At 37.5% G+C, this 23,078-nt stretch overlaps 1 protein-coding gene, 2 non-coding genes and 2 pseudogenes across 5 annotated transcripts; all 5 read left to right on the forward strand.

The window, feature by feature from the left end:
- The first annotated feature begins 322 nt into the window (after positions 1-322).
- On the forward strand, positions 323-4,110 carry LOC137747672 (3-phosphoshikimate 1-carboxyvinyltransferase 2). 2 transcript variants are annotated; one of them, XM_088684275.1, is made up of 8 exons: positions 323-1,041; positions 1,562-1,806; positions 1,990-2,143; positions 2,244-2,458; positions 2,541-2,658; positions 2,857-3,067; positions 3,449-3,510; positions 3,601-4,110. In XM_088684275.1, the coding sequence occupies exons 1-8, from the start codon at positions 688-690 to the stop codon at positions 3,817-3,819; spliced, it is 1,578 nt and encodes a 525-aa protein (XP_088540401.1). In that variant the 5' UTR covers positions 323-687; the 3' UTR covers positions 3,820-4,110. The 2 variants fall into 2 exon arrangements, with proteins under 2 accessions (XP_088540401.1, XP_088540396.1); XM_088684270.1 differs by having other exon boundaries at positions 333-1,041; positions 3,449-4,110.
- Positions 4,111-4,243: 133 nt separating this feature from the next.
- On the forward strand, positions 4,244-6,900 carry LOC137747910 (3-phosphoshikimate 1-carboxyvinyltransferase, chloroplastic-like; annotated as a pseudogene).
- Positions 6,901-13,789: 6,889 nt separating this feature from the next.
- Positions 13,790-16,208, forward strand: LOC137747413 (UDP-glucuronate 4-epimerase 3 pseudogene; annotated as a pseudogene). Its single transcript, XR_015955757.1, has one exon. The product of XR_015955757.1 is annotated as a UDP-glucuronate 4-epimerase 3 pseudogene (transcript).
- A 2,854-nt stretch (positions 16,209-19,062) lies between these two features.
- On the forward strand, positions 19,063-19,177 carry LOC137749089 (U5 spliceosomal RNA). The gene has a single exon (XR_015960265.1). It is a non-coding gene; the product is annotated as a U5 spliceosomal RNA (small nuclear RNA).
- A 1,310-nt stretch (positions 19,178-20,487) lies between these two features.
- On the forward strand, positions 20,488-20,605 carry LOC137749085 (U5 spliceosomal RNA). Its single transcript, XR_011070161.1, has one exon. It is a non-coding gene; the product is annotated as a U5 spliceosomal RNA (small nuclear RNA).
- The last annotated feature ends 2,473 nt before the right edge of the window (positions 20,606-23,078 follow it).

A 23,078-nucleotide genomic window follows, 5' to 3' on the forward strand; every position in this document is an offset into this window, starting at 1 on the left:
ATATATATAATTATTACAGTATTTTTTTAGGGTTATAAAATTATAAAAATAATATTCTGTTTATCGTGTATCGTGTTACCCACGTGTATACCCGAATCAACCCTTTATCTTAACAGGTACTTATCGGATTACCCGATAACAATCTGATTTGTTATCATATCGATCCAAATACCTGTTAGTTTTGTATCGTATTGTATCAGGTTATCGGATCGTGTCAGAAATTAACAGGCCTAACCATAGAGAAAAGTTCTTTTCTATGAAAAAAAAAAGGGTCTGTGAGTTTCCAAAAAAAAAAATGGGCGTCGGTGAGAGACTCTGACACTTTCTATAGCAGCCCCTACCAACCCAACTAGCGTACAAATCCTTTCAAAGTCTATACTCTCTCTCAAATAAGTCTGAGTGCACCATTTTAAAGCACAACGTACAACCCTTCCAAGCACAAAGGCAAGCACACCTACCACCCTCGTCTCCATCTCCCCAACTCTTTTTCAAACTTCTGGTGGCAGAATTGGTTGGTGAATTGTTAGAGACCAGAGAGAGAGAGAGTCCATCAATCCCTACCTACGACCATTCTCACCAAAACCCCCAACTTTCTCTTCCGCCAAGCTCCCACAATTGTAGAGACACCAATTTAGACAACTCTCAAAAGTGATTTTTTGAGAGAGAGAGAGAGAGAGAGAGAGAGAGATGGCCCAAGTGAGCAAAATCTGCAGCAATGGAGCTCAAAGCATCAATCTTTTGCCCAATGTTTCCAAACCCCAAATGCCCAGATCATCAAATTTTATCCCATTGAAGTCCCAGTTTCTGGGTTCCTCAAATTCTTTGAGTTTGAAGCTGAAAAATGGGTTTGTGGGCAGTTGGACCGTCGGTAAAGTCAGGGTCGATCCGCTTACAGTTGCAGCTTCAGTTGCCACAGCAGAGAAGCCGTCCACGGTTCCGGAGATTGTGCTGCAACCCATCCAAGAAATCTCGGGCACCATAAAGTTGCCGGGTTCCAAGTCGTTGTCGAATCGAATTCTGCTGATTGCTGCTCTCTCTGAGGTATCTAAAGATTGTTGCTTTGCAACTAATTGTGATACGATGATATAAAAACTTTGAGTTTTTGTTGTAGTAGTGTGATTAGTAGTAGTTGCTGAAAGTGAAAGGTTTGGGGGAAGAAATTGGAGAGATTTTTGTGGATTTGGGTTCGTGTGTTTGTTTTTCGATTTCGAGGACCCTGAGTGCTTTGGTATCTCAAATTTACTTGAGGAGATCGAATGATCGGGAATGTTTCGTTCACTAATTAGACATGGTTCGATCTCGGGAATGTTTCGTCCGCTAATTAGACATGGTTCTGTTTGGCTGATAAGAAATCTAAAAAGAAAATTCAGTTATTAGGGTGATGTTATCGAAGTTGCATTATTAGAGAGAATGAAGTATATTGCTCCTTAGAGTGATTGATGATACTTCTTATCACTTCATACATGTGTTTCAAGATTTCCTTATGTATTAAAGCATCCCGGTTAACATGATTGTTTTTTTTTTTTTTTTTTTTAATTTTTTTTTTTTATGGTATTGTCAGGGAACAACTGTTGTTGACAACTTGTTAGATAGTGAAGATATTCATTATATGCTTGGTGCGTTGAAAACCCTTGGGCTGAATGTTGAAGAGGACAAGGAAAACAGGCGAGCAGTCGTGGAGGGTTGTGGTGGTCGGTTTCCTTTGAGTAATGAATCCGTAGATGAAGTGCAACTATTCCTTGGAAATGCTGGAACAGCAATGCGGCCATTGACTGCTGCAGTTGTTGCTGCTGGTGGACATGCTAGGTTTGTCCTATTTCCATATTGACTAGAAGTGTGATTCCTTCCTCATTCTGCGGATTTTTTATTCTACCACATTCTGCATTACCCAACTTTGTGATGTTAAATGATTTTAGTAACCTTGAATATGGTAGTACAGACTAATATTGTATTTTAAAAGGTTTTCCTATAATATTGATTCTGTTTCAGGTATGTACTTGATGGGGTGCCCCGAATGAGGGAGAGACCAATCGGAGACTTAGTTGATGGTCTTAAGCAGCTTGGTGTGGATGCTGATTGTTTTCTTGGAACAAACTGCCCTCCTGTCCGTGTGATTGGAAAGGGAGGCCTTCCAGGGGGGAAGGTGTGGTTTGCATTGTCTTGTACATTTATGGTTGTTCTGTAACGCCTGCAGTTTTGATGCACTTAATCAATTCAATCCACACTTTATCTGTTGTTTTCAGGTGAAGCTCTCTGGATCAATTAGTAGTCAGTACTTGACTGCTTTGCTTATGGCAGCTCCTTTGGCCCTTCAAGATGTTGAAATAGAGATTATTGATAAACTAATTTCCATTCCGTATGTGGAAATGACTTTGAAGTTGATGGAACGCTTTGGGGTCTCAGTGGAACACAGTGATAGTTGGGATCGGTTTTTGATCCGAGGAGGTCAAAAGTACAAGTATGTTTTATTCAATGTATTGCTGAACCACTATGTGATATATGATTGCATTGTGTAACAAAATGAAAAATATATCTATCAGGTCTCCTGGAAATGCTTTTGTTGAAGGCGATGCTTCAAGTGCTAGTTACTTTCTAGCTGGTGCTGCTGTCACTGGTGGGACTGTCACTGTTGAAGGCTGTGGGACAAGCAGTTTACAGGTAATTTCTGGGACCAATATCTTTTCTTATTCTGTTCACTTCCCAGTGTATGAATGATAGATTTTCAGATTGATGGGCCAACCTATTTCCCGATTGTAATTACACATTTACAACCATCGCTTGGATGGTTTTTGAAAAAGAGTTATCACTTCGAGAAAATATGACATCTTACAACCTTTTTGGTTTCTCTTAATCAAGGGAGATGTAAAGTTCGCTGAAGTTCTTGAAAAGATGGGTGCTAAAGTTACGTGGACAGAGAATTCTGTCACAGTTACAGGACCTCAACGACTTTCTTCTGGAGGAAAACACTTGAAAGCTGTTGATGTCAACATGAACAAAATGCCAGATGTTGCCATGACTCTTGCTGTAGTTGCTCTTTTTGCTGATGGACCAACTGCCATAAGAGATGGTATGGTCTAGTCTTTTTCCTGTGAATGGCTTGTGCTCACTATTTTCGTTGTTAGTAGACAATAAAGGAATAGGGTGGGTGGAGTCCGCATAGGTGTTTAGAACTGGTAAATAGACAAGTAACAAATCAATCTCGTGGTTAATGGATCCATGCTAAAAATCTTTTTCTTAACAGTTAGAAGTGAGGATGAATATTTTTTAGAAGTGAGGATGAATATTTTCCGGGTTGAGGCCTTTGCTGATACATTTATCATTCAAGATTAATCTTTTTGCGTATCTGAGCAGAATGCTTATGGTTTTAAAAGTAGTTCATATTATTCAAAAATAACATGTGAAAACAATCACAAAGGCCTGCTTTGACTTCTTGAGTTCTTGTCATCAGTGGCAAGTTGGAGAGTGAAGGAGACAGAAAGGATGATCGCCATATGCACTGAACTAAGAAAGGTTTGTTTTAGTTGGCTGCCCTCACACTTGATATTCCCACACCTTCATATGCTTATTACTTCTCTAACATTTTTCGGACCTAAATTTCAGCTGGGAGCAACTGTTGAAGAGGGACCAGATTACTGCATAATCACACCGCGAGAAAAATTAAACGTGACAGCAATAGACACGTATGATGACCACCGAATGGCCATGGCTTTCTCTCTTGCTGCCTGTGGAGACGTTCCAGTTACTATCAAGGATCCCGGTTGTACCAGAAAAACATTCCCCGATTACTTTGAAGTCCTCAGGAAGTTTACCAAGCATTGAACAGCGGTTATAAGATATATTTATCTGTAGATAGGGAGAGAGAGGGATCGTCCTTGTGCCTCTACAGCCAAAGCAGTGCAGATGGAAGCCACACTTGTTTCAGTTTCTCTTTATTCCCCTGTAATTTTGGATGATTTGTATTTGCAAGTTGAGCTCGTTATTGTTTCTAATATTTGTGATCCGATTCTACTCAATAATAGTGATTCATGATTTGGTTCGTGGATCTTCTTTTGTACCTCTCTTTCGGACAAACTCGATGTCAAGAAATGCATACATTGCTAGGTTTGTTAAGTATTTGGTTCAAAGAATTTGCATCATTTGTAAATTTGCAATGCAGTTCTGCTGTTTCCGTTCAAGAGTCTTTCTTTACATAATGCAGTGTCTGCATTTCTTAATCTGAACATTTCGAAATTGAACATTCATGGCTGTTCGGTCATCGCTTCCGCCCTTCTTATTTTGGTGCGAGATTGTGACACTATATTGCTGTATCAGATGTACACTTCATTACCTTTTCTGTCACACAGAGAGAGAGAGAGAGATGGCCAAATCCTTGTTACTACCATTGAAGTCAGTTTCTGGGTTGCTCAGGTTCTTTGAGTTTGAAGCTGAAAAACAGGTTGGTGGATAGTTGGATGGTTCGTTCGGTTAGAGCTTCAGCTTGCACAGCAGAGAAGCCGTCAACAGTGACAGATAGTGTTGCAGCCCACCAGAGAAATCTCGGGCACCATAAAGATTGTGGCGGTTTAATTAGCTGATTTTAGTTAATTTTTAGGGTTGCAAGTTTAAATTCATTTTTTGTTTGTATAATTATTCCATTAGCACCCTTCTTTGAATCCGTATGAGGCAAAATGTCTTCCAATTAGAAGACACAGATACGTAACATTGAGTGGTATGAAAAATTAATGTTTTAAGATTGAAAATATAATATTTGTGGAAATCAAATCTAATGGCTAAAACACTCGACACTGAGTGTTACGTAGCATTAAAAGACTCGACACTGAGTGCTACATAACATTAAAACACTCGACCTGTAGTTGTCAACCATTTCTTTCTTGATGACAACTTAAAAGGAGGCTGAACTAGAAGGGATACAAGGTAAACCAGTATCTTGAGTGTTTTGGCATCTGAAATTACTTAGGGATCAAGTAATTGGACAGAAGACGATATTATCCTGGTAGACATAACTATTGTTGTATAGTTCAGGGAACAACTTGTTGACAACTTGCTAGATAGTGATGATATTCATTATATGATTGGTGCACTGAAAATCATTGGGATAAATGTGGAAGAAGATAAGGCACACAAACGAGCCTTCGTGGAGGGTTGTGGTGGTCGGTTTCCCTCAGGGAATGAATCAAGAGATTGAGTTCAATTGTTGGAACTGCTGGAACAGCAATTGGTCATTGACTGCTGTACTTGGAAACACAAACTGGAAAAGAAAAAAAGCAGTCATCACCCACCTTCGATGCTCGAAAAGAAGGCAGCATATATCCAAACACCACCAATTTGGATCTTCTTGTACCCTGCAAATCGTGCTCAAGCACCAACACTTCAAGCATGCGTTTTCTCTAATCTCAATCTGCTTTCCCTGCATATTTTTTTTTCTTTACCGTTTTTTTATATCCGGTTTTATAATTCACTACAGACTTTGGATGTTAAACATATTTCAGGCATGTACTTGATAGGGTGCCCCGAATGAGGGAGAGGCCAATTGGAGATATGGTCGCTGGTCTTAAGCAGCTTGGTGCGGATGTTGATTGTTTTCTTGGAACAAACTGCCCTCCTGTCCGTGTGATTGGAAAGGGAGGCCTTCCAGGGGGAAAGGTGTGGTTTGCTCGTCTTTTATATTAATGGTTGTTGTTTAACTGGTAAGTTTTTGATCAAATGCGATGTAAAACCATAAAAATAAAAATAAAAATTTGCTGCTTGCATGCCAAAATCCTGATTTTCCTATCCGAATCCACTCCTATTTTGGCCTGCAGCCGCGATGAGATTCATCGGTTTAATTCAAACTTTATTATATATTGTTTTCAGGTGAAGCTCTCTGGATCAGTTAGTAGCGTATACTTGACTTCTTTGCTTATGGCGTCTCCTTTGGCTCTTGGAGACATCGAAATTGACATTGTCGATAGACTCGTTTCTAGTCCTTTTGTGAAGATGACTTTGAAAGTGATGGAACACTTTGGTGTCACAGTGCAACATAGTGATATTTTAGATTGATTTTTCGTCCAAGGAGGTCTAAAGTGCAAAGTATTTTTTATTTAGCCGAACCGCCGTGAGAAATATTGTTTAATTGTGCGTAACAAAATGAAAAGAATACATCAGGTCTCCTGGAAATGCTCTTATCGAAGGTGATGCTTCGAGTGCAAGTTACTTCCTAGCTGGTGCTGCTGTCACCAGAGGAACTGTCACAGTTGAGGGCTGTGGTGTTTTGCACACACCAATATATTTTTGTTTAATTCAGCGCATGCATAAAACAAATTTCAGATTGAACATATTTAGTAGTTTTCGGACAATTTATTTCCAAATTCGTAGTTACAAGTATCTATTAGACGATTTGGGAAAATAGTTGTGAATTATGCATACAAAATTCAAGTAATCTTTACAATTTTTTTCGGTCATTTTACTAATCAAGGGAGATGCATAGTTTGCAGAAGTTCTTGAAAAATGGGTGCTAAAGTTACCTCGGCGACAATCATCCAGAAGAAAACACTTGAAAGCTATTGATGTCAACATGAACAAAATACCAGATGTTGCCATAACTCTCTCTGCAGTTTCTCTTTTCGCCGAAGGACCAACTACCATAAGAGATGGTATGGTCTGGTCCAAGTATTTTTTTTACAAAGACATGAACCGTGAACGTAATGCACCCAGGTTTAAGCCCTTATTGATGTTATATGATTAAACTGTTAATATTTTAATTACCAGAACAAAGCATCGCAATTTTTCAAAATTCTGCATGTTTCGGAATTTCCATGTGAAAAATGTCCCTAGAAGGTCTGCCTTGATTTGTTGCGTTTGTATTCTTCAGTGGCAAGCTGGAGAGTGAAGGAAACAGAAAGGATGACTGCCATCTGCTGACCCTTTTTTATTTTTTATTTTTTATACAAGTTGACATTAGGGGAAAGCAGAGTTTTTTGTTCAATTCTTGAGTGTATGATGAATGATCTAACAAGTTGAGTTACAAGTTTTTTACAATCTTCAAACTACTCTTTCTTTCTTGTATTTGACTTCCGAACGTACAGATGAATATTCTTGATAAGTTGAGCTACTAGCTCTTTACAATTTGCAAACCACCATTTCTTTCTTTTTATAAAAAGGTAACTGGAAAAGTGAATCCTGTGTTTGATTATCGAGCACATAATTGAATGCTCTTAACCAATTTAGTTATAAGCTTCTCACAATCTACGAACTACCATTTGTTTTAATACAAGTGCCGAACAAAATCTCATATTGACTCTCAAGCGTATAAATAAATATTTTTAACCAGTTAAGATACACGTTGGTTATGGATTTGTAAACCCTTTCTCTGGTCTACCTTTACATGTGATACATGACGGATCAAGATCGTCTCTTGAGCAAAGGGTGAGGATCCTCCTAACCAAGTTCATCTGACCGTTGAAATTTTATCTAACGGCTACAATGATTATAATTTTTAGAAGGACCTTCTGTTTGTAGTCGTTAGATAAAATTTCAACGGTTTGATGGGCTTAATCAAAAGTATCTTCATCTTTTGCTTAGGAGGGGATCCTGGTCCAAAAATGGCATCAGATTTGTCTTGGGGCAAGCTCTAAACCGACAGTCCACCCAAAAGCACATTTTGTTGGGCCGTGCATGGTACATAGGTTTGTAGGAGCACCGTCCAGGATCCACATATCCACTAAATTACGAGGGTGTATCATTACACTACAAGTTGGGGCGGGGTTGATTTAATCACGTGTCCGTGTCCGTGTCCGTGTCTGTCCAGCTGCTTAGATTAAATTGCAGGGCATGGAGCACGATGCCAGCTTATTAAACAAAAAGGACTAACAAGACGTGTTCCTCTGTCTTCTTTTGCATCAGTTTCACATGGAGACGGTGGTGATTGTCAGATGCGGCAAATCAATCTACTGAATTGTTAACGGTTATTTGTTAAGATCGTTTGATTTGATATTATTATAATATAAATATAAAGTTAGTAATGAAGATGATGGTATAAAATGATATCAAACTAAATAAATCTTAATAAGTACTCATTAACAATTTAATAAGTTAATTTACCATGATGACCGAGTAACTATTTCACGTTTTTCAATAAAGAAGAGATTCTCTCTGGATCTCTTACATCAAGATTACCGGATTAAGTAATTCAGACCTTTAAAATTTCATTCAACGGTTCACCTGTTTTGATCCCTTAAAAGCTATAATAATTTTTTACCGTTTGATGAAATTTTAAAGATCCAGATCATATGATTCAATGAGCTTGGTGGAAGAGATCTGAGAGAATCACTTCTTTTTTCAATAATGCACACCGAATACTGAGGATCAAAAGTACTTCAATTTGCAGTGCTCTTGGCATATTTTGGTTGTTGTGCTACGATTTATGATCGACTCATTCGCATCTTGTTTTACATATTCTTCTTGGTTATATGATGCGACGTGAGATTGATGACAATAGTACTTCGGGTTTACGGATTATTTTTACGATTTTAGTGGTTTTGAGTTGCTTGGACTTGACTAATTTTACGATTTAAGTGTTGATATTATATCAAACTTGATCACATGTGTAATTTTATAACTGTGGAGGGTATTACAAAAGACCTCGATTCATTTAGTAGTGATTCAACAGTCCTCCGATGTGCAATTTTAACTTCATGAATTTGTCCGATGTGAAACATATGTTTCAACAGTTTTCCATTTCGAACTTATTGTTTTTCGTATCCGGTTAGACCTGGTGGATGATTTAACGTTTATCTAATGAAGTTATTTCTTTTGATAAAAAAAAATTGCTCGGAGTTATTGTGTAAATGGTGTATGGATAAGTAACGAGGGGTTTATTGAGAAAAAATTGAATGATGTTTTGACATAACACTTGTTAAAGAACTTAGGTGAATCACAAGTAGAAACTTTTAACACATAATAAATTTCAACTCGACAATGTATGTTGCTCATCTTGTCACGTAACATAGAAGTTTTCACCTAAAAGTTCTTCTCAAGATTTTATTCGTTACATAAGGGCTAACAAAGGTATAAAGAACAGAAGGGAAAAATGTTATTCCCTAGTAGCAAATAGCAATAGCCAAGAAAAAAGGCAGATAAAAAGGGGTTGGAAATGGTTGTTATCTTTTCAAAATGTAAGAGTATGTATGCAATCTATTATCATAATTAAAGAGTATATTGTTGTAGGGAAGGTGGGGCACAAATATAGGTGTGATTTCTTCACCATCACTATTCCTACATTTTGAGTTGAGATTGTTATCAACCCACATGATACATGCTAGCCTTGGCATGCCATAAATTGCACTTTAAGATACCAATAATACTTCTTGGAAAGATGCTTTTGCCTTCATTTCAAGTAAGTCCTTTCATTACTAGTACTAGTCACATTTTAATCTCTCTCCTTGCATTTTCTCTTCCTTCAAATAAAAAAAAAAAAAATTCGAGCAAATCGCAGTATCTTATGTACACAAAAACAACTCGTTATAAGCACAAAAGAAAAGGATTGTGCACTAGAACTATCAGGGACGGATGGAAATAGGAACCAAGGTAGTCTTAGGACCACCCGAGTTTGGAAAACATGCACGTTTCGGTCTTCCGAGGACCCTCTAAATGTTATATTGAAGTTTTTTTGTATTTTTATAAAAACTTGTTGAGAATTTTGAAATTATATTAACACCTCTTGAAATTTAAAATTGATTTCCCAAAACTCCATCTGTTAAAATTTCATCCAAAAATTTATCATATCATAGAAAGTTATTGACATGATAATTTTACCCTTAGAGGTAATGACACAGCCTACTAAATATTTGATGTAATGCGTGTTAGATATATCCCGACATGTTGCTTCAACATCACTCGACAAGTTCTTTGTATATCACTTATTAGATTGCTTCAGCATATTCTAATATTTGTTGACACGTGCACAACAAGCCAACCAAGTGAATAAACTGATTTATTTTTCTTTTTGCGTTTCGCGCTCTATTCCTATCTAAAAACTTGTGTTTAACAATGGGACCCTCCAAGATTCAAATCTTGGATCCACTTCTGGAACTGTAATGTGTCTTAAAAAGAATGTGTTCGTTTAAGTAAGAGCAAAGTATACTTCGAACAATGTGGCATAAAAATGAAAATGATAAACCTATGACGAGGTTGAAATACGCATCTACCATAATATGTATCATTTGTGTCTATTTCACTTCTCAGTTTTCACACGATGTAAGTAAGTCCGTCTGTCATGATAACGATAAGGATAGAAAAGCTTCTTTGCCACATCAATGTGCAATTGCATATTAAAGCGTTGAACAATCACACAAGACAATCACAATCTGCTTAAGATCGAATTTTAAGCTCGCCTACTACAAAATCGAAAATTTAAATAAATATGTGAAACAAATTTTTTTTTTCTTTTAACAATCGATATCATCTACACTAAGAACAGGGAGTGGGTTTAGCCTCACAATGAGCTAACAATAATATGGTTCAAATTCGTCTTTGGCGATAATCGAATATAAGACATCTCACTTACAAGTGAAGAAAAATACCAATAGACTGTAGTACTAAGTGACTGTAGAAAAATGCTTTGAAATACAAATTACAATCATTATGTATTTATATGACCCAACACAATTATGATAAACTAAATAATCCAAGGAAAAAAGACATTAAAATTAAAACATTGGACAAGGTTGTAGAGGAACATTAAAATTGAAATATTGGACCACTCTCCTTTTGAAATTCTTTAATTTGTTAGTTTTATTATTTTTGTTTATTTTTGTAATATGTTAATAGAAGATAGATAGAGACATGATCTATTTATTTTTTTTGTTACAAGTGACCACTGGCCACATTGGCACATTACATGTACCAATTGCTTTCACTCTTAGGACAAATTTTGGTACGTGATGTGATGTAAATGACGCGTGACATGTTGATTTAACTACAATTTTACTCAAATTTTAATATATAGAACAAATTTTAGGCTTACAACTCTCTGTGTTTGAAGTTTAATAATTAGTAATTGTATAAATTATATAGTTTGGGTGAACTTTGTAATATCTAGGCAAGAATATGACATAGTGTTAGGAAACTTACGATTTCATTGAAAATTTAGTCCGATGGAGTCAATATGAAGAATTGTAGAGAAACTCCCATGGTTGATTCAATTATTGTAGTGATTGATTGCAGCTTACTCTATGTAATTGTTACCATAACTCTCCCTTTTATGAGAAAATTGCAATTTCTCATCCCAAATTTTGCATATTTTAAGCGAAATTTCACACTGTTTTTTTTGTCGTTATATTATTGTTTAATTTTGTCGTTAAGACATTGTGAGATGTCGAGTGCAATAAAAATAATTTTATTTGTTTTTGCTTTTCGGGGCTAGAGCATCTCCTCAATTGAAGATGCAAATTGCCTTGGAATGGCATTTCACATATTTTGTTGGTGGGAAAGCTCTCTAGTGGGAGATATTTTTCAATTTTCCTCGAACACGGGTGATACACCACGTAAGATGATTAAAAGAAGAGTTGGTGACTATTTGGAATGTTAATAATAACCTTGAAGAAAAACATACAGGATAATAGGTGATTAAAAGTACGTGAGGCGCGGTGAAAACACTACACTAGACGTATGAATAATGATCCATGCAGGGTCATTCAATTTATTAGCAAAAGCAACCATGTGGATACAGGGTCATATCAATCCATCACATTACACAAGCACGGTCTCTACACATATTACATTTCTTTTTAACAAATTAATTAGCACTTTTTGGTGCACATGCATGTACGGGTGAGGAGACTACATTTACCTCTGGTGAATTGCTCCTTTCTACAGGTGTGTTTACAGTTGTTAGACGAAAAGCACAACCCCTTGAACAGTGTGCTCGGAAACTCACAGATCTTTCCCTCAACTGCCTTGCTTGATTCAGTCCTTGCCTCAACACCCATTGGCCCCATCTCTAAAGATCAAATTTTTTTTGTTGAATAAGATGCTTTAGTCGAAACATCATAAAAAATTAATTATTAAAAAGAAGTATAATTACCGGTAGCGGCCAAAAGCAGGATAAGAACGAAGGCGGCTGAAACAAGACGCATTGAACGCTCCATTTGAATCTGTGTGTATGTGAGTGTGTGCTTGATCTGTGTGTGTGCTTGTGTATGATAAGAGAGATCTCAGACGCTGATGCAAAGAACAATAACCATGCAAAGCTTATTATATAGGGATCTAGTGCATATTAATGAGAATTAGTCTCCGTAAAGCGAGGTAGCTCCATACCCAAAATATAAAGTTGAAATTTCCAACTTAAGAGACACCATAAACCAAATTCCTATTTTTGTTGACTGAGTTCTCCGCCATACATTTTCTATGCACATTAAGGTTTCTTTTTCAAGCACATTTAATTTTTGCTTTTAAAAGAATATTTAAGTTTTAAGCACATTTGACTTATTATTCATATTTTATATGTAAATGAAGCGGCATGTATATATATCTCACATAAAATATCATAGTTCTTATAACAATATATAACTGCGTTAAGATATTGTGAGATGTCGAGTGCAATAAAATTGTTTTTAATTAATTCTATTCAAATCTAGAGAATAAACATAGGCGTCAAAGGAAAAAAATTGTAGATAAATCACTTCTATTTCAATAAAGAGAAACTAAAAAACCGTTCATAAAAAATAAAAATAAAAAAAAATAAAAAAACCGTTTATTTCAAAAAAGAAAAGAGAAAATGAAAGCCAGTTATTTTTTTTCTTTTGGTTTATTTTGCATTTAGGAGCTAAGAACATCTCCAATGAAAGATGTAAATTGCTTTGGAATGGGCATTTTACATTTTTTGTTGGCCGGAAAGCTCTCTAGTGGGAGAGATTTTTTAGTGTACCCAAAATACGAAGTGGTACACTACTTGTCACTATACAACTGGTGAGATACTTGTGTTAAAAAATTAACAACTTAAAAAATAAAACTCCCTCCACTTATAAAATGATACATGGTGTACCACTCATGTTCTCGACACAACGAAAATTTTCTCTTATAAGGGGAGAGATGGTAAACACCCATCTTGACTGGAAGATGTAAATAAAAATTCATATATCTTTTGGAGGTGAATTCCGCCAAATGAGACCAAATTTGCATATCTCCCGGTAGAGTTTGACAAATGTAAAAATGAAATGTAAGTATAACTTTTACATTTGCATCTTTGATGCCTTAAGGCTCTGTTTGGTGGGCTGGATGGGATAGTTTGTGGCCAATTAAAATGGACTTGAGTTTAGTCCGTTCTTTGTTGTGTCAAAATGTGAGATGGACAGTTACTTAGTACTACGACATAGTGATATTTTTCTTCAATTTTAAGTGAAAGGTCTTAGGTTCGATTATTGCCAAATGCGACTTTAAACCACATTATTACTAACTCATTGTGAGGCTAAGCATTCCCTCTCTCTTACTCGAGATAATACTGTTTGTTCAAAAAAAAAAAAAAAAACTGTGAGATGAACATGATTGGACATGATAGGTTATGAATTCACAATAGAATGGATTACATAATTCATCCTTATACATAGGTTACAAGTCTATGTTAATCCTACCCTAGCCCTAGCTAAGGCGCAATGCCATCCAGCACAATAACCGGACCCTAAAAACCTGTTTATAATTAGCCTCAATGAGTCAAAATCCCAAGTGAGCAAAACGAGAGTGAAAAATGTCATCCACACCATCTCCAACCCAAATATAGAGGCAACTCCCACACAAAAATGTGCCCCCACCCCCCCACACAAAAATGGGGGCAAAAATTTAGAGGTGTTCCTATCCAATCAAATGTTAAACTTCCACCTTCAAATTTGGGTAAACCACCTTTCTCCTTCCTCCATTAAACTAATCTTTAAATTTTGACAGCCTAAAAACAAACAAACGAACAAACTAAAAAACCTTAATGTTTGAAATTTCTTTCTTTTGATTCAAAACAACAAACAATCTCTGAATTGTTTGCAAAAATGAAGCCCCAAAACTATCAACTGAAAAATAAAACCAAAACAAGCTATCTTTGCAGGAAACCACCATCAGATTAACCGATTTTAATTAAATTTATACACTTGTTTTGTCTTGTTTGATCTCCATTAAATATTGCAGTTCTTTTTCATCTGTTCCCCATCTCTCTCTCTCTCTCCTCCTCTCTTTCTCTCTCTAAACAGGGATTAAACAAAAATCATTAAACTCAAATCAAAATCTTTGAACTTTGTTTTTTACGCTTTCTGCATAAAAGAAGAGAAACTGCTGCCACCGCCACCAACCCATATCTCCAAGAAACCAGAAATTCCTCCTTTACCAAATCTCAACATGGAAAGGAGCTGAAAGGAGCTTACTTTTTCTTATCTGCAACCGCCGCCGCCGCCATATTCAGAAGAAATCTCGACGACCCGAGTTCGTCAAACCCTGAAGAGGACCCGAATCCCAAGCTTCCCGGCCGAAATTCAGTAATCCGAGACCTGGGTTTTGCTCGCATTCGCCATTGAAGATGACCCATCTCGACAACAGTCCGCCGACGCCCGGAAAGTTCAAGATGGACAAGTCGCCGTACATTCACCGCCTCCGTTGGCACGGCTCGCTCGCCAAGCTCACGTTCTGGTCCTTCGTCTTCCTCGGCATGATCTTGATCTTCTTCTTCCGCTCGCCGTCCTCTAATTCTCTGCCATCCGATCCCTCCCGCCGCTCTCTCAGAACCTACAACTGGGGCGGACCCGCCTGGGAAAAACGGGTTAGGTCATCCGCCAGAGTCCGTTCCCGCCACGGAATCTCGGTCCTCGTCACTGGCGCGGCGGGCTTTGTCGGGACTCACGTGTCGGCGGCGCTCAAACGCCGCGGAGACGGGGTCCTTGGTCTGGATTGCTTCAATGACTACTACGACCCTTCGTTGAAGAGGGCTCGGCAAGCGCTTTTGGAGCGGAGTGGGGTGTTCATTGTGGAAGGCGACATAAACGACGTCACTTTGCTGAGCAAGCTCTTCGAGGTGGTGGCGTTCACCCATGTGATGCATTTGGCCGCCCAAGCCGGTGTGAGGTATGCCATGGAAAACCCAGGCTCATATGTTCATAGTAATATAGCTGGTCTTGTTAATCTTCTTGAAGTTTGTAAAAATGCAAATCCACAACCTGCAATTGTTTGGGCAAGTTCTAGTTCTGTTTATGGTTTGAATACTAAGGTACCCTTTTCGGAAAGAGACCGGACTGACCAGCCGGCTAGTCTCTATGCCGCTACCAAGAAAGCCGGTGAGGAAATTGCGCACACTTACAACCATATCTATGGCCTTTCCCTTACCGGGTTGCGGTTCTTTACTGTTTATGGCCCCTGGGGAAGGCCTGATATGGCGTACTTCTTTTTCACGAGGGATATATTGAAGGGGAAAACCATTCCAATCTTTGAGGCGGCTAATCATGGAACCGTTGCGAGGGATTTTACCTACATTGATGATATTGTGAAGGGATGCTTGGCGTCATTGGATACCGCTGAGAAGAGTACTGGGAGTGGGGGAAAGAAGAAGGGGCCTGCCCAATTGCGGGTTTTCAATCTGGGGAACACATCGCCTGTGCCAGTTACGGATCTTGTGACCATTTTGGAGAGGCTTTTGAAGGTAAAGGCGAAGAGAAATATAATGAAGTTGCCGCGTAATGGGGATGTTCAGTTTACGCATGCAAACATCAGTTCGGCTCAGAGGGAACTTGGGTATAAGCCCACAATAGATCTGCAGACAGGGCTGAAGAAATTTGTTCGGTGGTACCTCAGTTACTACTCTGGTGGGAAGAAGGCTTCTGGATGATAAAATTCTTTTGATTGTGTGGTCGACCCCTTTGAATTCTTGTTCATTATAATTCATATGATTGTTTTTAACATTTCTGTCATTGCCCCTGTATTGTTTTTCCATATATCATAATGATGTAATGCCATATGAGGAGGAACCTTGTGAACTACGGTGAAGAAGTTTTGTGGCTAGGGGACATTGTTTTCTAAGCACTCGCATGCTGTATTGAGCGAAAACGAGGACCATCTCTTTTTTTTTTTTTTCTTGGAATGTAATTGTTGGAGCTACGGCGTTGTAGAATTCATGACTGATAGAATATATGCTAATTGGTGAACGTGTATTATTGCCATGCAATCAATAAAATACCACAGGATAGTTTGGTTCCTTCCTACTATATGAAGTGAATCACAGTTTGTTTTTGTGTAATAACTTATTAGTATTTCATAAAATGCGTTGTGTAGAATTGATATCCATCAAATTCTTCTGTTGCAGTTTTATGGTTAATTTTGCAGCTCCCTGTTAGAACCAGCTTAAGTATGTCACGCAGCTCAACGGCAAGACTAACCCTGCATGCCGTTTTGTTGCTTAGACTCAATGACTGATCATTCTTGCATATCAGGTTCGCTCTTCAGTTTTCTTTTACTTTCCGGTTTATATTGTCATTAATACACATGACAAGTGAGGTGCTCAAGTTATATGTTCTGCCGGGCTTTATATTCCATGTTTGAATCTTCAAGGAATGAATGAAAAATCATAACACAAATTTTTGTATGAATCTCTCTAGCATTTTGTTCTCTCCCCATTTAGGGTCCTTATTAACTGTTTGGTTTTCTTCTTTTGTTGAAAGACGATGAATATAGAAGTACTTAATAAAGCGGAAACTGAAAAACTTGTAGACATGTATTCATATATCTTCCTTTTGTTGTCAATTTCTGTTGTTACAGACTTACCTGTCCGCTTTTTGCTCCTTACTCCGATTTTGAAAGACCTGTTTGTCTTCATACGTATATTAAAACTTAAAACTATCACAAGTAACTCTTTCATCTTTTATGACACATTTCCTTGTGCATGATATAGTTTTGGAACACTGTAGATTGTCTTTGTTTAGTAAGTGAATTATGACAAAGATGACGATTTCATAGTCCAACTACAGGGCTGGACTTTTCCTGTTTGCAGGTAGCGTAAGTAAAGATTGATAGCATTTGCATAAGTAGAATGTATAACAGCAGTGCTCTGGCAGAAACTAGTTGATTTGCTTTTCATGACAATTCATTTATTTCCTGTAATCATTCTCATTCCCTGCCACATTAAGTTCTACACGAAGGCAAGAATACTCTTGGCTCGTTGTTAAACTTTCTTTGAATGCTTGGGGAAGAATGCATTCTATTATAAACTATTAGTTTGTGTCTTGGCTAATAAGTTGCAGGAACATTGAATCGTTGAGATTATTTTGCAAGAAGTTCGAGAAAGGTAATATTCTTTTCTCAGATATCTGGCACGTTATGTTATATACACTGTTAATCGGAGCACACATTCAACAAGAAACTGTAATTCATAGTCCAGATTGACAGTACAGCAACATAACATACGTTAGGTAAGAAAAAATTCATCAAGCTTTGGCGGAGCATGCAGAAAGGAAAAAGTGGGAAAGCGTTAAGCATACAGTTGTCTTCGGTCTTGTCCCGGATCATTTGACAAGTAGAACGGAACAAGCTGGGAAAGCTTCAAAGTGTAAGGAGTTTTCTTCTATGCCGATTCGACGTATGTTTTATTTGTGGTGTTAGTTTGTTTTGCATCTTAGACGTTTATTGCCTGTCATTATGTGTTCTTTGGAGAGGGGCCGTCCTCTTTAACAATTAAATTATTTGATGTGCCTCAATATTGGCTTCCTATTTGGACACTTCTGAGAACTTGTTTTTGGCGTGTGTGCCTGATTTAACTTGTCATACATGTGTCGGAGACGGTATTGAATAATTGATTGTTAGGAATAATGTTCTAAAAATTTCTGCCTAGGTGCCAAGCGGCTGGTCATTGCCACGATTAATCCCTAAGCGTTTGAAAACTAAAAAATGGCGTCTGGACCTACTTAGGCGTTTTCTTAGCCCACCTAGGTGCCTACTAGACTGCCTAGATCCATCTAGGCACTTGTTTAAGTTGTGATTCTCACTTAGGCCCATGCCTGCCTAAGTGTTAGGTTCCAACCCACCACCCGACTAGTGCCTAACGTCTTTTAGAACCTTGGTTAGGAGACATACAATACTTGAGACGACTGCTGCTAACATAATTCCTGGCATGGCATTAGTCTGTTTTTCAATTTATTCAAAACCAAAAGAAGCCTAGTAATTTCGTGTCCTTTTTCCTGTGGTATGAATTATCAAAACCAGATTGAACTGTACAGTCGATTTTCTCATCAACCAAACAGAATGTCTCTCTGTTTCCTAAAAAAAAAAAAAGGAAAACTAATGAAAAGGGCTTGAAAAATTTGAGTTTTAACGATAAGGACAAAATAAAGGGTAAAGTGAATAGTACCAGCATTGACTTTTTAGTGTAAAAATGTAGTTTTTCGTTAAAGTAAACAATACCGTGGACTTTTCGTTAAAACTCCCAAAAAAAAAAGGGGGAGATAAATGATATCATTGTTTGTTTGTTGACAATGATCTTGCCAAACTGAACTTTGATTTTTCTCACCATGGAAATCACAAGAGAACAAATTAGCCGTCTCAATATAGTAATATTATTTTGGGAAATTATTATTGGCACGTTTACTTCTGGTTCAAGATTGCGAGTTAGTGACTTGCTTCTGCTCACTCAACTCAAACCTATATCTTCTACTTTCAAACCTATACGGTGCTTGGAACGTATCCTCTATTTCTTTCTTTAATATACATTATTCTAGTATGTTAGTGTAGTAGTGAGTGTGAGTAAAATAATGAGTAAGAGTATGCTAGATTCAGAATTTGAAACCTGTTAATAATAAAAAAAAAAATTACAGCACGAAAGGATACTAAAAATCAACCAAACCAACACGTGAGCTTGAAAATTACAGTCAAACCAATTAAAAAAAAAAAAGCTCTAATTGATTGTTAGTTAAAAATTATTTCAATGAACCTAACCAAGCTACTACAAAACAAAAGCAAATGGCAGACTTGCTGATGATGAATGAGTAATCCCACATCGACGAGGAACTGGACTAATCCTCAGAAGAAAGGCGTATAAAAGCAGACCCTTTCCGTATGGACAAAGCACGCAGCAGCACGGTGAGCACAAAACGAATTATTCCATCGCCTTTTACTAAAGAGTGCCGTGTGGTCGCCACATTAAGCAGCTTACGCCTATTGTTTTTTGTAGGGATTTCTCGTACAAGAGAAGCCCTACGATCTCAGTTCAACTCTATGGTTCTCTTTCACAAGTTTTCGATTCTATCTGCACTATGAAATAATGAAAGTGCTAAATGTCTTCTTTTTGTTTAACGAATTTAGTGACGTGGATACTAGAAACACCATTAAATTTTCTTGTAAGGACTACATAAAATAAAGCTTCTTGATATTGACGAGACTTGTTGGAAACATTTAGTTAGTTAGCAATTTGGTTTATTTTTATGTTACGCTATTTTTCATATGTTATGCAGGAGCGATTTGTAGTGGGATGGATAAGGGTTATGATTCTTTTTCTATTAGGATCATAACCCTTAGGTTTTTATAATATTCGTCTCGCGACACATTAGAATTAAGTTTGATAAGTTGTAATCTTTTTGAGTTATGTATAGGATGTAGCATTTTTGAAATTTTGTAGCGTTGTTCTTTATTTTTGTCTATAACTAAGATTTAGAGTTGCAATTTCTAATCAAAGAAGGAATTTCGCACTCAAAATCAAGTATTTAGTGATAAATTGTAGCAAAGTGAAATATTGCTTCATTATGATATGGCCTTTGCCCGGCCAACTTTATGTGAAATAATTAAGAAAAGAGTAAATATTACAATTTAGGCGAATGATGTGACTAGTACAAGGGCCGCGTTGAGGGTGTGCAAAGGATGCACTAACACAGAGCCCCTAATTTACGAGAGTTTCCCAAAACAATTTCATCCGCCCCTATATATTACATTGAGAATTAACTTGGCTTCTCAATGAATTAAGATGAGTTCCTCCTTAATTCACTATGTAGCTAATTCACGGAACTTCATGCTTATGATCAAAACCGTTCACATTATAAATCATTGTGAAGATCATCTCTGCAAAAAAATCAATTAAATATGAAATCGTTTGTCATTGAATTGTATTAAAACAGATAGATGGATTCGTTGAATAAATTACGAACCGTCTATCTATTTGCTACAATTAATTGACTAAGCAACCTTAGTTTTAATTGAATTTTTTTTTTTTTTTTTTTTTTTTTTTTTTGTAGAGATGATGTTTACATAGAAATTTATAACATGAACGGTTTCGGTTAGAATCTCTAAGTCATGTGATTCTTCATCCTTCAACTTGGCTAGTAGTAATGATATGGTTGTTGAACTTAATGCCCTTTAGCATGTGATGTGATTAAATGGAGAAATGCTACTACCTCAAACCTCAACTTTAAACGTCATTAGTTAGCAAGCAAATCCCAACATACAAAACAGTCCCTGCGAGAATGCGCCTACAAAAGAAGAGATCGTCGAAATTTGCAAACCAAGCAGCCGGGTGGTGAGTACAGAACGAACTTTTCTTTCACTTTTTACTAAAGAATACCGTGTGCGCACCACATTAAGTGGCATGTGCCAATTTTTTCGAGGGTTTTCTCTCACAAAAGAAGCCCTACAATTTGGTACAACATAATGGTTCTCTTTGCGAAAGCTTAACTACATTTCTGGCAACTTTGCAATTTACACATTAACTACATTTGGTAACTTAGATTCCTCACCTGAAACAACCATTGAATGGGTCGAAAAGGGAAAGGAAAACTCGAATGCTCGTGCCTCTCTGGATCCATGTTCAAAGAGGTGCCTGCCTTCTGTGAGGCCGTAATTCTATTTCCTCGAAGTACTTGACTGTAACAACGTTGTTGAAACCTACAGTCAAGATCATCTTGTTGTCTACGATGTACATAACTTCATCCCCTCCGTAATGAATGTTAAACAAAAAAGAACCTACCAAAGTAGGCTTAAACAAGTCCTGTGTGTTTCTTGCACTACCATGATATAGAAGTGATAATCCGCACTGCAAGCTTCCAAGAGAGTAGATATGATTCTTCCACTAAATTCTTCATCTGAAAGGCTATCTATCCAAACAGTAGAGACGTGTAAAGTGGATTCTATTTCCTTTTGATTCCATTCGGATGAGCAACTTGGAGTAACTCAAAGAGATTCTCTGCATACTCCTTTTCTTGTACACCAAGCGATGCAGGTTTGACATCCGCAAGAATCAAAGAAGCGCTAAGATGAGATGAGGTATATGGAGCCTCCAATTTAAACTGATTCATGATCCTGACCAACAACTTTATTTGAAGCACTAAAAAACTTTATGAATGTAGGGGGAAAAAAAAAAAAGAATATGATCGGGACTACAGAAGGATATGGGAACCAGGTTTAAAGCACGTTGTGTAGAAAAATTCTGCTCATATATTACCTTAACATGATGATAAAATCACAATTGAAATCCAGGAACGGTTCACTGGTTCACTATTTCTGCATATGGAAGTAGAAATCTGTGACATCCTCCAAATCATAAGCAGCATCTCTAATCTCTGCAACCCAAATGCGAATTGTTTCCTCGTCTTGTTGTCTTGCATCTGCATCTCTTCGGGATCCCCGCATTAACTAGAGTTGAGTTTGAGCAATCTTCACTTTATCTCTGATTCCACACGAGAATCTCCCGTCCTGAATGATAAATCCTCCTAGGATTTGCACCGCATAGGACACGACGCCTCAACCATATCTCTCCATGCCAAAATGTAAACAACTCAAAACGATCGAGTTTCCTTTTTCCTTTTCTCTTCCTTCTACTCGACATTATTGGAATCACACTCAAAACCCCAATGAGGATAAAAACTAAAAGTGAAACGAAACCTAAAAGTTGAGATAAAAACCGCTAAGATCATTACTCATACTCATAACATATGCTTGTTTACTTGCACTTGGTTGATCGTGCGCTTATGTCCAAAACTAAGTTGTCTTTTTTTCTCGATCAAGATTACTTGAAGCTTGATGATCCTAATGTAATTGGCTACTGTTGTCTCCAATTAGATTACACTTTAAGTATGTTTAGTGGTAATGTTTTGAAAGTTGTACTTGAGTCAAGTTTTCTTTCTGAATTGCAAGCAAAACTTCGACAAACTCCTTTCAATTCGTCATGATATCCAGTCTTTGAACTATAAAGTCATCAAACTACTTAGTCACCTTGGCTATCTTGGCCTCCAAACCATTGAAATGGCTCAACCAAGAAAGCCACGGGATATATAGTCCCCGATATTGATTATTCCCAGTAACTCTACATACTTCCCCAAAAGCTCCTTAAACGTCCTCCCGCCTTCTCCACCATCGCACTTCCTCCCAAAAGCCGTTCGACATACCACATCATTAGTAAGTCTAATAAACATTTCGCTTAAATTCAAAACTGATTACGACGATTGCTTCATGTTGCTGACCATAGATTTTGTTTCCTCTTCTCTCACAGAACGAAAAGACACATACGCTTTTAATATTCCTCAATTACTCACCATAAGGAGAAATGCAACCCCGGTGCAGTTGTATTTAGTAGTTTCTTTATGATGGTGGACTTTGGTCGACCAGAAAATGTGAGGTCATGGATTTTCAAGATCTCAAGGGCAGCCTTGCTGAAGAGACAACAAGGATGGGGACACTTCCAAAGTGTAGAAGCATGAGAGGGCCATGACGTTGAAATAAAGCTTGAAACGAGCGATAAGGGTACAACCCTAGTTGGTGCAAGTTTCCGATGATAGGGAGCTTGGGTGGAGAAGGCGGTGACGGGGTTTTGTTTGTGGATGTGGCGGAGGAATAATCCACATGTATAGAAGGATGAGGAAAATAGCCAGCAGTGTGAAGGCCAAAGGCTGCAGAGAGGAGGAGGTTACATTCACCAGCGTCTATCTAGGAAAAGAAAATGTGTGGTACGTGTGTGCTTCGTTTGTGTGTATATTTGTAAGTTTTCAAATTGGTGATTGCTACACATGACAAGCTAAAACCTAATATCTTGGTCTAAAATAATAATGATATGGCTGTTAATCTTGATGTCCTTTAGCATGTGATGTGATTATATGTAAATGGAG

This window comes from Pyrus communis, chromosome 2, assembly GCF_041283825.1.
Source record: "Pyrus communis isolate YQ-2024b chromosome 2, ASM4128382v1, whole genome shotgun sequence".
Classification (NCBI taxonomy): domain Eukaryota; kingdom Viridiplantae; phylum Streptophyta; class Magnoliopsida; order Rosales; family Rosaceae; genus Pyrus; species Pyrus communis.